Source organism: Phallusia mammillata, chromosome 1, assembly GCF_965637545.1.
Source record: "Phallusia mammillata chromosome 1, kaPhaMamm4.hap1.1, whole genome shotgun sequence".
NCBI lineage: Eukaryota > Metazoa > Chordata > Ascidiacea > Phlebobranchia > Ascidiidae > Phallusia > Phallusia mammillata.
Genome location: NC_137252.1, coordinates 35,045,710 through 35,062,360, shown reverse-complemented (window position 1 = coordinate 35,062,360; position 16,651 = coordinate 35,045,710). Strand labels below are relative to the sequence as shown.

Sequence of the window (16,651 nt, the reverse complement as noted above, 5' to 3'; positions counted from 1 at the left end):
GAAAACAATAAGTCAAAAACTACTATGGTGCAACTAGAAGGGTGGCTTAGCACATTTTGTTGTTGCATTTACACTATAACCTATTTTAAAACATTAACACATTTCCTATGCTTATTTTGTATTAGGTCCCATATTAGCCATCATCTTTTATAACCCTAACTGTTTCTGCAGGCAGAAACTCATGGGTCCCCACACATGCAAAGTTGAAAATAATGCATTTCAAGAGATAACTATGAGAAAGTAGGGTGTTTTAAGGAAAAACACAGTGATCGGCACTGGGCTTAAATAATAATACTATGTAGAGTACAAACTATACAAATCAGATTCACCCCAGATATTGTTTAAAGTATGTTCTAAGTAAATAGTGGTATAATGGGGTAAAACAAAAAATAGACACCTGTGATTAGCAAATTCTACATGATGTCTAATTTTCATTCAAATTGGACATTGTTAAAATAGTCACCCATTTTTAGCATAGTCCACATTCTACCAAAATTTTAGCCAGTTCTGACACTGTTTAATAAAAGGGTGAAATTGGGGCTACAAGGTTAAACAAAACAATCAGCTCCTATGAATGGTAAATTCTACCAGCTGTCCAAATTTCAGCTGAGTCCAACATTGTTCAAAAAACTGACTCATTTTAGAGGGCTAGTAGGGTAACTAATAGGGTTCTGCCATTGCTCAATAACATCCACCAAGCAACCCATAAACAAGTAACATACAACTAGCTGCCCTTGTAACACTACAAGCTCACCCATTTTAGGGGGCTAGCAGAGTAAATATTGGCATTATCAACACAAACAAAGTGAGATGCACATCATCATACCAATATATACCATCTGTATAAGTTTCAGCCCAATCCATTAAACATTTGATGGCAACACATGTCAGACAAACTTTAGGAAGAAAATAACCAATTTCAGGGAGCTAGCGGGGCAAATACTGAGGTTATCAACAAAAATAAAGCGGGATGCACATCCAAATAACTATATCTACCATCTGTGTAAGTTTTATGAAAAACTATCAAACATTTGATGGCAAACCAGTCGGACAAACTTTGGGAGGAAGAAACAAAAAAAAACAATTCGAGTAAAATCAAGATGTGTCCCCTTCAGGGAAGTGGACCAATAAAAAAATGTGTTCTCTTTAGGATTGGGACCTATATAAAATAAAATTATGTCAGCTTTATCCTCTTGAAAAAAACTTGTTTGAAGGTCAAATCATTTACTATTTACGTAAAGTTTTTCTCAATTAGTAGCAGCTTGTTCAAACATTTTATAAACAGACAAAAAAATGTCTGACTTGCTCGGAAGCTTAAGATGGTCGCACCATCCAGGCAGGTTGACAATGTGTATTGTTTGTGGTTTACTTACCAAACTTCCTGGATCAAGTGTCCCAACTAAACCTGAATGGTCAAAAGTACAAGGGAAAAAACAAGGCAAAAAGGACAAAAGCAATATGTGCCTCCCTCAGTAAATGGACATAAAATTACTGTCAAGCATCACATTGATTCAAATATAAGTCCCGTCAAACAGTAGTAGATTATAAAACATGTTTTAAACTATTTGCGTGTTTAAAAAACAAACAACATTACACTGTCCACACTCACAACACTTGCAAAGCACAAACCACTTCCTAAGCAATACAATAAATTGTAGACCATTGTGAACATAATAAAAACTAGAAGGGTGATTTTATATATTCTATTTGATATTTACCAATTTACTATACACATCATTTGATCTACACATATGATTGTTTGTGTAAACAAAAACTAATGGGTCCCCACATGCATGTTTGTGCGGATTTACAGTAAACAAATGTTGCGGTGATTTTTAGATTTTTAGAGACTTTAAACGTCTCTTAAAATGTCTGTCCGGACGTCAAGCTGATCCCTCCCGCTCTGCACTAAACGGCTTTAATCGTAAACCAGGGAATGACTCCCTTGGGACTTGTCTGACTGACAGTGTACACAAACTATGGGCTGTGAAAGTCATTATTTGGCCGATTAAGGCAAATATTTGAATACTAAACGAGTAAACTACTGCAAACTTTGTTTGAAATTTCAGCACATTAGGGCTTGTATTTCTGGCCTAACACCAACAAAGATTATTTCGGGATTGAAGGGGTGACGATTATTTCAGGGTTAAGGGGGTAAAAAATGGGTAAATCCATTAAAAAATTAGAAAATTATTTAGAATACCTTACATTGCACCAACCAACAAGCATGAAACTCTTAGATCATACACTTTAGTCAGTTTATTTTAAATTTTGGGGGCTTGTGGGTGACCCGCTGGGTCATTCGGAGTCAAACTTCAGGAGGATCAAATTTGGATTAATGTGTAACATCTGTCCAAATTTTAATAAATTTGGAGCACTCTTTCTTGACCAAACGCGTTTAACAAACCAGCGTTAGACAGAAAAAAGAAAAAAAGAAAAAAGAAAAAAAGAAAAAAAATACGGACAAAAATGTCCCCTTCATAGAAGGGGACCTATAACTAAAAGAGTGGCTTAGCGTACATTTTTCCCTTGCACACACACTACAACCTTATTTAGAATGTAATATAATCCCGACACCTAATTTATATTGGATTCCAACTTAGGCACTGTCTTTTAAAACCTTAGTTGTTTCTGCAGGCAAAAACGCATGGGTCCCCACACATGTAAAATTGAAAATAATGCATTTTAAGAAATAACCATGAGAAAGTTTCGTGTTGTAAGGTAATTCACAGTGATCAGTAATGGGTCTAAATAATAATGGTGTTAAAAGTACAAACTATACAAATGTGATTCAATTTGGACAATGTTTGAAATTTGCCCTACTCTTAGTTGGAGCTATGGGGTGAAACACAACAATCAACATCTATAAATAGCAAATTCTACAAGTATCCAAATTCCTTTAAGTTTGAACATTATTTATAATATTCACCCATTTTAGGAGGCTACAGGGGTAAATGTTGGGGCTATAGAGATGAACACAACAAACAACACTTATAAACGCCATATCTCCAAGCTATCCGAATTTCAGCCAATTCCGACACTTTTCAAAAACTCGTGCATTTTATAGGGCTAGCGGGGTAAATAGTGGGGTTATACATAACTATGTCTACCATCTGTGTAAGTTTGATCTAAATCCATTAAACATTTTGGAAAAACAGTTCAGACAAACTTTGGGGAGAAAAAATTCGAGCGAAATTAATATGTATAGTTACAATAAAGATGCACATCTAACTGATGTATGTTCGATGCAAGCAAACCCATGCTGGAAACAATATATTGCATTGTTGGCTACAAAATGGTCATAATGACATGCACTTACAAGAATACGGGTTATGCACAAATCTTCGATGCGCTTTTCCACGAAACCCAACAATGGATAAACCTGAAACTGATGCTTCCCTCATATTAATATTCTGTTTGTCTTCAACACTTTGGTCTGAAATGAAAATAGAGCAAGTCGATTACTATAATTGTTTTATATCATATACTGGTCCTTGTTTTGTTTAGTTTGTTGGGAAAATTACAAAGATAGATTTCACCTACAAAAAACAGCAGATCTATGTATTCAACAGTATTTATAAATTTCTTGCATCAACTTGGCTACTTAGCATTGCTGGTTGCCATGAGGAGTTATTGGTGAGACATTTAAAAAATACAAGCATATTGTTTCACAATTAAAATCATCTATATTTACCACATAAAATCTAGTTTTGCCATAACATTTCTATTAATTTAAATATAGAATCAGAATCATTTCAGGGTGATGATAAACAGTAGAACAAAATGGTTCTTAACCTGGGGTGTTCTGGTCCCCAAAGTGTGTAAGACTGGTATTTAAGGGGTGCACAAACACTGAGTCATTTTAAAAAATCTACGTTTCGTGAGCCAGTGGGTGAACCCTAGGGTCAAACTTGTGTACAATTTTTAAATAAGTTTAAAGCACTTTTCTTTGTCCAAACACATGGAACAAATAAGCTTTAGAGGGAAAAAAATGGACAAAATCAATGTGTTCCCTGTATGGATCAATAATAATTTGAATATAGGCCGAAAAAAAATAAAAATAGCAACAAATTGACATTAACATAATAATTGTAGACAATTTTAACAAAGTGAGCATAAACATTTAACAAATGTGCCACAATACCTGCAAAATGTTGCTGAAATGCTTGTGATGAAGTGAATCCGAACTTTGACATGCTGGGACCAGCCATCTGTGGAGTCAAACCTGTCAACATAAGACACAGATTATAACTCTGTTTTTGCAATCAAATCAAATATTTAAGAGTAAAATCCCTAACCTTCTAACTTGGTACCATTAGCATTGATTAATGGAGTGGCAGGGTGGCCAACAAAAGAAATCTGGTCTGGTAGCCATTATAAAATCCTATATTGTCACATGTGAAATTTGCTGGTTTAATTTTCACCCTACAAGAGGTGAAACATTTATCACACAAAATCAGAAGTCAAAAACGAAATAGAGAAAAATACTGTCATAGTGAAAAAGGATAAACAAAAATTTGCCGATGTTGGGGTAAAAAACAATGCCATCACAGCTAACCTAAATATTTTTCAAAAGTTTTTTTTTTAAATAAATCGTTCTCAAATTTGGTTTCCAGGCAATGTTCTGCAGGTTGACAACAGCAGTTAAATTCCAATCTTAAACAATCTTGGACAGCTTTAAGAAACTTTCCTGTAGATTTTTATTACAAGTTTGGTGTCAATAATCTTTGTTCTGTGTTGTGTCATAACTATGGCCTACTGAACAAAAAAGATTCCACTTTGCAAGCTTTCATATTTTTTCAGATATCCTGTTGTTCGTTTTTACCCCAAATGGTTCAGTAGGAATGGGGTAATAAAACACAGAGTTTTTCACCCCAAAATTTTAATTTGTCACCTGGAAGTTCAGAAATAAAAATGTACTGAAACCAAAACTGTATAAAATGGCTTTAGGGACACAGCTTTAGTGGAAGTTTTTGCTAAAAAGTAAACTTGCATGGCTAAAAGAACACCGTTAGTGTATGGGCTTTGGGCTACATCAAATCAAACAGTTTTCTAACTACTGCAAGTTAGGTTTGCAGTATTTTTTGAAAACAAAGAAATTGATGTGCCTTGTGTTTTTTTGGCTGTTCTATCTTAACTAATTAATAATAAACTTTCTGTGTTATTTTTGACTTGATGATGGTTTATTTCAGGGGTGGAGAACCTGCAGCCTAAAGCCGCATGCGGCCTTTTGGGGCAGAAAGTGCAGCCTTCAATGTCAAAATCTCTTTAAAGACCTTGACATTGCACGCTGCTTCAGTCGAAAAGAAATATGTGAAAATGCCATTTTATTCACCTTTATTTCCTTTCTTAGATTAATATGTAACTGGTTCTAGACCAGCTGCTTGCACACTAGTTTTTTTCCTGGGATACACTAGTTTTTATCGTGGTACACACTAGTTTTTTTTCGTGTGACTACTGAGAGCTTATGGCTCAACAATCTTATTTATGTGACAGTTAAGCAATACTTAAGACTTGTCTGTGATGTAACAAACTTCTGTTAGTATATATCATTGATATCCATATAAAAAACAAATCTGTAGGTAAAATAAATCCTGATTATTGTAGTGGGAAATTCATTTAAGTTTAACATTGCATTCAGCTTGGACCATGCTAATCGGAAAAATTACAAAACGACTATTATGTCAATCAAAATGTCTAGAAACCACTGTTCTTGACCTGAGAAATTAGTCGATGCGGCCTAAACCCTTCAAAGTACCACACAGCAAGACCACATGAACAAATTTGTATGTATGAACACATGTCACCGCTGGAGACTTGAATAAAGTACATAAAAATAGTGGTCCAATACATACGTTTTTTGTTCATGCTCAAAACGTTTTGCGAAAAAATACACTAAAACACTTTTTACCTTTTGTTTTCTTCAAAGGGGATGACAGTGCAAAAGCATCATCGGAATCTGAACAAGGAAAGTTCAGGGTTAACTGCTAATACATGTGCAAAAAGATACATTGTGTTATGGTTGGGTATATCAAAATGGTGAACAAAAGTTACAAATCTATTTGTATCCACACTGTGTGAAACACCGATACCAGCACTGCTTAACCCAAACATCATTTTTAGTATGCATTAACTGACCTAATTAACTAACATATAACATGAGGTTTATACGCTATATCATGTTTAGTATTTTTGTAAAAACTATTGACAGAAACAACATGTTGGCAAGGGACCCATAAAATTTTATGTTCAAACAGATGGGCATTGTAGTTTTGGCAGGTAATTTACGCCCAAAGGTGGCTGATACAAAATGGGTTTGTTTGTTTGTTTTATGTTTTTATTCTTGGTGGACTGGCAACGGCTGAATGCGTTATGCTCACAATGAGTCCCCATCAAGCTGCCTGTTTTTATTGGCAGTCCGTTGATCATTTTTTACTTGATTTTTTTCGGTTTTAGGCAGTTGGTGACTTCAATTTAGTTCAACCCATCGGGAACCACTGGGTCGGAGCAATGTCACTAAAGTTTCGTTCTCAGGGAAACACAAGCGATCATTTGCGTTGCATGTGAAACGCAAATATGGAATGCTCAAATATAACTAGAAAAGTGGCGTAGCACAATTTTCCATTGCATATACACTTTGGAAATGTGAATATATTCCCTACAATTATTTTATATTGGACCCATATTAGCTACCATATTTTATAGCTTTAGTTGTGCAGGCATGCAATATTAAAAGTACTGCAATTCAAGAATTAACCATCAGAAAGCTTGGTGTTGTAAGGTGAAACATAGTGAATAGTACTTGGCTTAATTATCATGCAATTCTGCTTTAAAGTAAAGGGGTAATAGTGGCAAAATAGAGTAAAATATATCAACACATATAAACAGCAAATTCTACAAGATATACAAATTTCATATAATTTGAACATTGTTAAAAAACTAACCGTTCTTAGGGGGACAATAGGGTAAATCGTGGTGCTGCAGGCATAACAACTGTCATCCATAAATGGTGAATTTCACAAGCTATCCAAATTTCATTCAATTTAAACATTATTTGGAAAATTCACCTATTTTAGGGGGCTCGAGGGGTAAATGTTGGGGCTACAAGGTTGAACACAACAATCGACATCTATAAATGGCAGATTCTACAAGCTATCTAAATTTCAGCCTATCACAGGACTTTTTTACAGGACCCAACCGGGTAATGTTTACATTTTTGACCACTAGAGGTCCTTTAAGTAATAACCATTATTCTAAAGGCTTCTGATGTCATAAAGCTGTTAACAACTCCCTAACTGCCATGGAACAAAAATGTCCACCGAGCAATGCACAAACACAAGTAACATATGTCTATAGCCTCTTCCACACTATTACACCACAGAACCTTTTGCTTGTGGTATGCAGCAACATACAAAAACATTTTACACTTTGGGAGCAAGCGGAATAAATACTGCAGTTATTAGGTCAAATGAAACAGATTGCACATCTATATGACTACATCTACCATCTGTGAAAATTTCCTTCAAATCCATCAAAGATTTGATGCAAAAGTGCATGGAAAACCTTCAGGGCAGAAAAAAGAAAAAATGAGTGAAATCAAGATGTGTCCCCTTCAGTGAAGGGGATACATTATATAGGGTTGGGCACTTGACCGGTCAAACAAAATCTGGTCAATTGACCAGTCAAATACTTGTCAAATTGGTCAAATATCGATCAAATACTATACACATTATTAAATTCTATTTTAGTTAAAAGTGTTAGGTAAATCTTCTCATAAACCATAAGTAATGGAAATGAAGGTTTTAACTCATGCAAATTTGTCAGTAAAATAGGAAAATGTTCAGTTTATATCATATCATAGACTTTTCTGACTGTGTTACATGCTTTATTTCATCAATGGCCCCACATGTGTGTCTGTATTTTTCTTTCAGGAATCACATTTGTGAACTGGATTCTTATAATTAGGGTTGGGCATTTGACCGGTCAAACAAAATCTGGTCAATTGACCGCTCAAATACTTGTCAAATAGGTCAAATATCGGCCAAATACTATACACAATATTAAATTGGAATTTTAGTTAAAAGTTGGAAGTTAAATCTTCTTAACCATGAGTAATGGAAATGAAGGTTTCAACTTATGTAAAGTTGTTTGTGAAATAAGAAATGTTCAGTTTATATTATATTACAGACTTTTCTGGCTGCATTGCATGCTTTATGTCATCAATGGCCCCACCTGTGTGTCTGTATTTTTCATTATAGTAACCCATTTGTAAACTGGATTCTCATAATATTTGAAATACATTAGTTTAAAGTCTAACTTCAACTGAGATTTTAGTGCAAAACTTGCTTATCCTGCTTAAAGTCGTACATTATGCTGTTTTGCTGTTGTCACATCTCCATTCATGACAAACAAGGAATATACAAAATCTTGTATGTACATACACCCATAACTATTTGCAAAATTATGTAACAGAAACTACAGGCTATAGCACATAAAAGGTATCGGACTATCAGTATTTGGTCCCACATGGGTACAGATACTACATACAGTATAGGTATTGGTGCCAATGATCAAAAGTCACACACCAATATTTTTTAAAACTCTACGCCCATGATTACAATACCTGCTAAATCTTGCTGCATTGCTTGAAATGGATGAAATCCGTCCACTGAAAATTCAAAAGAAAAAAAATGAGTGAAATCAATATGTTTAGTTACAATAATGATGCACATTAAACTGATGTATGTTCGATGCAAGCAAACATGTGCTGGAAACAATATATTGCATTGTTGGCTACAAAATGGCCATGATGACATGCACTTACAAGAATTAGGGTTATGCAGAAATTTTTTATGTACATCCCTTGCCCAAATTATGGATGAACCTGAAACAGATGCTTCTCTCATATCAATATTCTGTTTGTCTTCGACACTTTGGTCTGAAATGAAAATAGAGCAAGTCGATTACTATAATTGTTTTATATCATATACTGGTTCTTGTGTTTGTTAGTTTGTTGGAAACATTACAAAGATAGATTTCACATACATAAAAACAGCAGATCTATGTATTCAATAGTATTATTCACTCAAAGAGTAAAATAGAACTAGAAGGGTGGCTTAGCACATTTTGTCATTGCACTATAACCTATTTGAAAACATTGATATATTTCCTCTGCTTATTTTGTATTGGGTCCCATATTGGCCATCGTCTTTTATAACCTTAGTCGTTTCTGCAGGCAGAAACTCATTGGTTCCCACACATGTAAAGTTAAAAATAGTGCATTTCAAGAGATAACCATAGTCCACATGCTACCCAAATTTCAGCCAATTCCGACACTGTTTCAAAAACTTACCCATTTTAGGGGCTAGTAGGGTAACTAATGTGGTTTTACACTAAACTAAAATAGTATGAAACCTCAATGACTCAATCAAGAGTACTGCAAAATATTAGCCCAGTCTGCCAATCTTTAAAAAATTAACCACTAGAGGTGTTTTAAGCAACAACTGTTAATGCTTCTGACATCATAGGGCTTAACAAACCCCTAACTGCCATGACGCAAAAATGTCCACCAAGCAACCCACCAATGAGTAACATACAACTAGTTACCCTTGTAAGACTATTGCGCCACAGAATTTTTTAGTTTGTGGTGCCCAGTAACATACAAATAAGTTTTGCACTTTGGAGGCTTGTGGGGTAAATGTTAGGGCTACAGGGTTGAACACAACAATCAACACCTATAAATGTCATACTCTACAAGGTATCCAAATTTTAGCCAATTCCAACATTGTTCACAAACCCATTTTAGGTGGCTAGCGGTGTAAATACTGGGGTTATCAACAAAAACGAAGTGGTATACACATCCACATAATTATATCTACCATCTGTATAAATTTCATCCAAATCCATCAAACATTTGATGGAAAAATGAGTCGGACAAACTTTAGGCAGAAAATAACCTATTTTAGGAAGCTAGCAGGGTAAATACTGGGGGTTATCAACAAAAACAAAGTGGGGTGCACATCTACATGAATATATCTACCATCTGTATAAGTTTCAGCCAAATCCATCAAACATTTGATTGAAAAACGAGTTGGACAAACTTCAGAAAGAAAATAACCAATTTTAGGGGGCTAGCGGGGTAAATACTGGGGTTATCAACAAAAACAAAGTGGGATGCACATCTACATAACTACATCTACCATCTGTGTAAATTTCAGCCAAATCCATCGAACATTTGATGGAAAAACGGATCGGACAAACATTGGGAAGAAAAAAAAAAAACAGAAAAAACAAGAAAAAAACAAACAAATTTGAGAAAAATCAATATGTGTCCCCTTCCCTGAAGGGGACACATAATAAAGCATGTCACTTTTTATGTCTATTTGGGCCGTTATTTTCACCAATAAACAGTATTTATAACTGCACTCATTTCTTACTCATTTCTGCATCAAACTCTTGCTGCAGTTTAGTCACTGTTGCTTCTTTAAACATGTTTTCCAAAGCCCACAGGAAGCAATCGTCATAGTCGAGACTCTCCACTGCTTGGACCGCCGCGCTTGCCACTTCCTTTGAAATGTCATCTTGAACAAGCATCCGTAAAATTTCCGCTTTACGTTGGAGCGTTGTAGGTTCAGAATCTGTAATTGTCAAAAACGTAACGTATGAAATTTTGAGGGCATTGAACTTGAAGTAAACGTAAAATCAATGGCAACAACACCTTTGAGGTTGGAACAAAACACATTCAAGGTTTTTGACATATATGCCAAAGGTGACCCTACGCAAACCGCGGTATATTCTTTCCCACGGCACTACTCTAACAGACCTCATAAAAGATAGAAAAAGACTAGAAGGGTGACTTAGCACATTTTGTTGTTGCATTTACACTATAACCTATTTTAAAACATTAATATATTTCCTATGCTTATTTTGTATTGGGTCCCATATTAGGCATCGTCTTTTATAACCTTAGACGTTTCTGCAGGCCGAAACTAATTCGTCCCCACACATGCAAAATTGAAAATAATGCATTTCAATAGATAGCCATCAGTAAGTTTGGTGTTGTAAGGGAAAACACAGTGATCAGCACTGGTCCTAAATAATAATACTATGTAGAGTGCAAACTATATAAATTTAGATTCACCCCAGATATTGTGTTAAGTATGTCCAATTTAACATTCTTTTTCAAAGATGGACACCTATGAATAGCAAATTGAAGCTGTCCAATTTTCATTCAATTCGAACATTGTTAAAAGGGTCACCCATTTTAGGGATTAGTTGGTTAAGTTGTGGTGCTACAAGGCAAAACATAACATTGAGGACTTAGTATGTTTAAGAAACTTTGCAAATTTTATATAATTAGGACGTTTTTTAAAAGTTCATTTATTTTAGGGGCCTAGTTGTGTAAATGTTGGGGCTACAAGGTAAAACACATCAATCGAAACCTACAAATAGCATAGTCCACATGCTAGCTAAATTTTAGCCAATCCAGACACTGTTTAATAAACTCATACATTTTAGGGGGCTGGTGGGGTAACTAATGTGGTCCGACACACAAACTAAAAAAATAAGAAACCTCAATGACTCAATCAATAGTACTGCAAAATTTCAATAGTACTGCAAAATTTCAGCCCAATCCGCCAATGTTTAAAATTTCGACCACTAGAGGTGTTTTGAGCAACAACTGTTAATGTTTCTGACGTCATAGGGCTGTTAACAAGCCTGCGCAAAAACGTCCACCAAGCAACCCACAAAGTCGCAAATGAGTAACATACAACTCCTTGCCTTTGTAACACTACTGTGCCACAGATTTTTTTGGTGAAAGCGTTTTGATTTATCAGGTATTGATTTAAAAAATTTAATTTTTGTTTTTCTTTAATAACTCTTACTCGCCAAATGGATTTGATTAATAAAAGAATAAAAGAGGAGTATCCGAATTAAAGTAGTTTAGTAGGATTAGGTTCTGGTCGGGGTCGAAAGGCGATTGAAATTCTCTTTGGAGAGTTTCATGTAAATACGTTTTGATTTTTTGGGTTATTGGTCAGTTTGTTAAAAGGTGTGTGATGTTATCATTCATGTGTTTGCAAAATTTGCATCGCGTTAATCTGGACTTGCCATTTTTATAGGTTAGCATATTTTTGTTACTATAAAAATCTCCCCATTTAAAGGCTTTTTGTATGGTTAAATAAGCATATTGTTTTTCGAAATTAATAAAAATGTATTTTAGAGAAGGGGGGGAGCTTTTTTGAAAGGTAAATGTTATAGACTAGTTCAAAAAAATGGTGTTTTATCGTTGACCAGAAATGAAGGTAAAACTCAACCGGTAAGCCATCGCTTCCAGGGGCAGAGTTTTTATTCATAGAGTTTTTGGAAAATTCAAGTTCTTTCAGGGTGATTGGTGAGTCTAATGGTTGGGTGTCATAAGATGACAGCTGGGATAAGAAGAAGTTTTGAGTTGTTTCGCTAATCAATAAGTTTCGCTAGAGGTGTTTTAAGCAACATCCATTAATGCTTCTGACATAAAATGAGTCGCACAATCTTTAGGCAGAAAACTAGAAGGGTGGCTCAGCACATTTTGTCATAGCACATACACTATAACCTATTTTAAAACATTCATATGTTTCCTCTGCTTATTTTATATTGGGTCCCACATTATCCACCATCTTTTATAACCTTAGTTGTTTCTGCAGGCAGAAACTCATGGGTCCCCACACAAAAAAGTTGAAAAATAAAGTTGAAAATAATAGAAAGCAATTGTTTGCGCACAATTAACACTTGTAGTCTTGTTTGTGACGTAACAAACTGGCTTTGGGTCAATCCTGGGCGTTATAATCCCATAAAACAAGGTAATATCAATTCTACATATCGTGACAGGAAAACTTTCGTAAGAAATAGATTAATTTTTAAATGTTACAAAGTTATCAATGCGATTTGACAAACCAAAAAATGTGGTCGCGAGCCGGATGAAATGACCTCCGGATGCGGCCCGCGGGCCGTAGTTAGGTGACCTCTGGCTTACAAGAAAAAGGTTACAACCCTTGCATTAGTTGCAACTGTCAAACTTCAAAAAAATGTATAACAATTGGGCCATTTAAGAAGGGTAATGGTGTGATGTATGAGCTTGCATGATCAACACACTAAGAAATACACTGCGATAGCCTGTTTTAAGTTGAACAGTCTGATCTAGTTCATACAATGATCATTTGACACACTTCATAAAGAACAACAACAACACAAACCATGAACCAAATTGCCCTAAAAATAAAAACAGACAGATACCACAAAGTTTTCTATTTTTTGGTACACAAATCACCCAACACAGACTTTCCTTACTCATATTTTGCGATTTGCCATTGCTATTGTTGGCTGGTTTCACTAGAGTGTTTGCAAAGGACTACAAGAACTTCAACTTGATTCAAGGTAACCTTAGTTTAGGCCTAAACTTGATTCAAGATTTAGTTTAGAACTCAACAATGCAGAGTTAGCTGTATTGGAAATGTGAATCATTTTACAAACATCCCAACCACACAAAATAATGTGACAGAAACTACAGACCAAAGCATGTAAAGGTATCGGTATCTGGTCCCAAAACTGCATATAGTATAGGTCAGGGCTTCCCAAACGTTTTGACCGCGACCCCTTATAATCTCTTTAAATTTTTTGAGATCCTTCACTGATATTATGATAAACAGTGCAAAAAATATGTTTGTTGTATTTATTGAAGCGCCTAGTTTGTGCGGAAACTACAAACAATCTACCGGTACTCGGAGTCTATTACTTTACACGTTCTATGTTGTAGCGTTAGTTTCTGACATATTGTTTTGCAAATAGGTACTTGTCACAATTTCTTCCTGTGGTTTGAACGTTTGCTGTGCGTTGAGAACATACGCATGTACGTAAAGGACGATTTACCGAATCGGCAATTTTCACAACGATTTAGATTATAAGTAATTTGTTAGGGCGGAAAATAAAAGTAAAAGCAATTCCAGTTTCAAATCATGTATTGTTGACGCCAAAACTGAGTTCACCTTTGACCAAGTTTAGGCCATAAACGGATATTAAACACTGCTTAGAAATCGTAAATTTATTACCTATTTTTTATTAAAGAAAGTAATTGTGCCAAACAATACTTAAACGTTAGTCTATAACACTGCTCTTTAACCTTTTTTGGTTTGATAAACCCTAAAAGTTGTTGTGACAAACTCATGCACCCTGTTTACTTAAAAGGTAAACAGAGGTAAAAAGCGATATGAAAAATCATTATGCACATCATCATGTCAATTAACCAAGCGGAGCTGCTGGCGTCAACCCCACTGAACGTGTTAGACATCAACATTTAAAAAAATACAGGGGTTCATTTTTCATCAGTTGAAACCTGCATTTTTTTCTAATATTATGAAAGTCAAATATTAATGGTTTCCTAAAAGTTTGTGATGCACCCTTATATACCTTTTCGGACAGGTGCACCCCATGCACCAGTTGAAGGGCACTGGTCTATAACTCTATGTGTTTATGCTGCATTAAAATACCTGTGTTTTTCCATTTAATTGCAATTGTTGCGTTTCAACCAACATATGTTCGATTAATGGTGTTAATACAAGCACATTTGCGCTTGGCAGAAAACGTTTTAAAACTGACATAACTTAAACAAAGATGCGATTTTGATGTTTTACAAAGGTAAAAGCCACGGTTGTGCGGCACCCCCACACCCCGTACTCTGTACAGGTCTCTGCGACCCCTCAAGTTTGTTAAGTGACCCCTTCTGGGGTCGTGACCCCCAGTTTAGGAAGCCCTGGTATAGGTATTGATGTCGATAATCAAAAGTCACACCCCCGGTATTTTCAAAACTCTATGCCTATGGTCACAGTACCTGCAAAATGTTGCTGCATTGCTTGTGATGGAGGGAATCCAAACAATGAAGTGCTCGGACCAGCCATCTGTGGAGTGAAACCTACAATACAGGTAAAAGTTGTAACAAAGTTTGCACAACAAGCTTAATGGCCACACCTAGCCTACCAGCCTGGGACAGTAAACACCTTTACTTCACATAAGCTACTGCCAAATTTCTCCAGCGGTTACCCAAAATTTGCCAGTAGCCTAATAAATAATTCGTTTAAGCAAATATGGCTATTTTTGGATATTTAAATGAAACACTTGCGGTCTCTTAAAACTACTTAGTGGTCACCCAAACCAAACCTTAAAAAAAACCTGGTCGCACCAATATATTTTTTTAACTATAAGAAAAAAGTTGTGACCTATCTGCGAGTATGTACGGTAAATGCAACATATAAAACTGTTTTTGCATTTGAACAATGTAAAATGAGTAAAAAACGGTTATAACTGTTTAATGTTATAATGTTTTGACCCGCCAGACAGGTATTTGTTTGTGACAAACATTAGATCGATGTTAATCGAGTCATGTTATCAAGGTATACATAATGTGTAACTTGCCAATGCCAGGCACAATTTAACGATTTTGATTACGTTACAGTCACGCTTTTCTTGCAACTGCAGTTTTGCTGAAATCTACTACGAAGCTATGGCTAAAATAATTGTTCTTTCTGTCAACTGGACGTGTGGAGAAACTGCTAAAGTCGAAAGTTGACTGGATTCCGGTCCTGTACTTTCGGGTTTGGGCCTGCTATCAATTTTGGACAAAGTGCTCTGCCGCTTAATGCGTCGTTTTGAACCAGAAAACGAAATGGGCGGGACAATTTAGTCTCACTTTGACAATTAAATAAATTATTCATGTGCAGTCTAGCACATTTGAGTGGGAAATTTTTCAAACAGATCGAATGACGTCATAATGCATCATTAGGGAAATTCCCAAAACAAAATGTTGGACCCCCCCTTTACAAATTTCTGGAAAAGCTGGAAATCACTGCACATGTTACTTTATATTCAGTAAACAAATTACTACATTTTACTATATGGTAGATGTAAACACAATTTTAACAAATTTACTCAGTGGTTTTGTTTAGTGATGCACTGAAGTTTCGGTTGGCCGAAACATTTCGGCCGAATCCGTTGTTTTCCAATGTTTCGGTTGTGGCCGAATTTTCAAAAAAGTTTTTATTTGCATGGAATTAGGGCAAATGTTCAGATCTTACCTTCACCAGCTTGTGTAGTGGATAATGGTTGGGAAGTTGTCGGTGGGATTTCACTAGAAGTTTGATCTTCCTAAAAATGAAAATATTTTGATAATTATCACATCTTAAAGACCAAACTAAATTGGTAAAAACAATATTTGCTTCACAAGCCATACAGCTGTTGAATCATATTTCCTATTGAAAAACAAACAATATTTCTACGACGAAAAAATCAACACTATGCATTTCCAAAATATGATTCAAAAATACCCATAAATAAATGTTACAGCTTAATTTTACAATTTACTGTTTCTGATTTCCTAAAGCAAATTTAACAGCATGTTTTTAAATTGATTGGTTTTTAAAGTAACAAATGTAAGAGTCACCATAACACTAATGTACCTCAGGCTTTTCCATACTTGATGCAGGCTGTTGCATTACTTCTTCTGAGATTGTTAAAATGGGAAAGCAAACAATTCCCAACAAAGCTTGGTAGAAGTAGAAAATGTCAGTTTGGTTTGAAAATGCTTGACATGTAGTTCCAGTCAGGCTCAAAAAGTTACCAA

At 35.3% G+C, this 16,651-nt stretch overlaps 1 protein-coding gene across 1 annotated transcript; it reads right to left on the bottom strand.

Moving 5' to 3' along the window:
- Positions 1-2,685: 2,685 nt before the first annotated feature.
- On the bottom strand, positions 2,686-16,651 carry LOC145211826 (uncharacterized). Its single transcript, XM_080080065.1, has 9 exons — positions 16,488-16,651; positions 16,107-16,176; positions 14,867-14,947; positions 8,825-8,938; positions 8,624-8,668; positions 5,912-5,959; positions 4,145-4,225; positions 3,320-3,436; positions 2,686-2,747 (listed from the first exon to the last, which is right to left on the bottom strand). The coding sequence occupies exons 1-9, from the start codon at positions 16,521-16,523 to the stop codon at positions 2,686-2,688; spliced, it is 654 nt and encodes a 217-aa protein (XP_079936191.1). The 5' UTR covers positions 16,524-16,651.

Coding starts and splice junctions, on each gene's coding strand:
- LOC145211826 (XM_080080065.1), bottom strand. CDS start 16,523: ATGCAACAGCCTGCATCAAGTATGGAAAAGCCTGAG. Junction 14,948..16,106: donor CACTACACAAGCTGGTGAAG/GTAAGATCTGAA, acceptor CCTGTATTGTAG/GTTTCACTCCACAGATGGCT. Junction 2,748..3,319: donor TGTGCATAACCCGTATTCTT/GTAAGTGCATGT, acceptor ATTATTATTTAG/ACCCATTACTGATCACTGTG.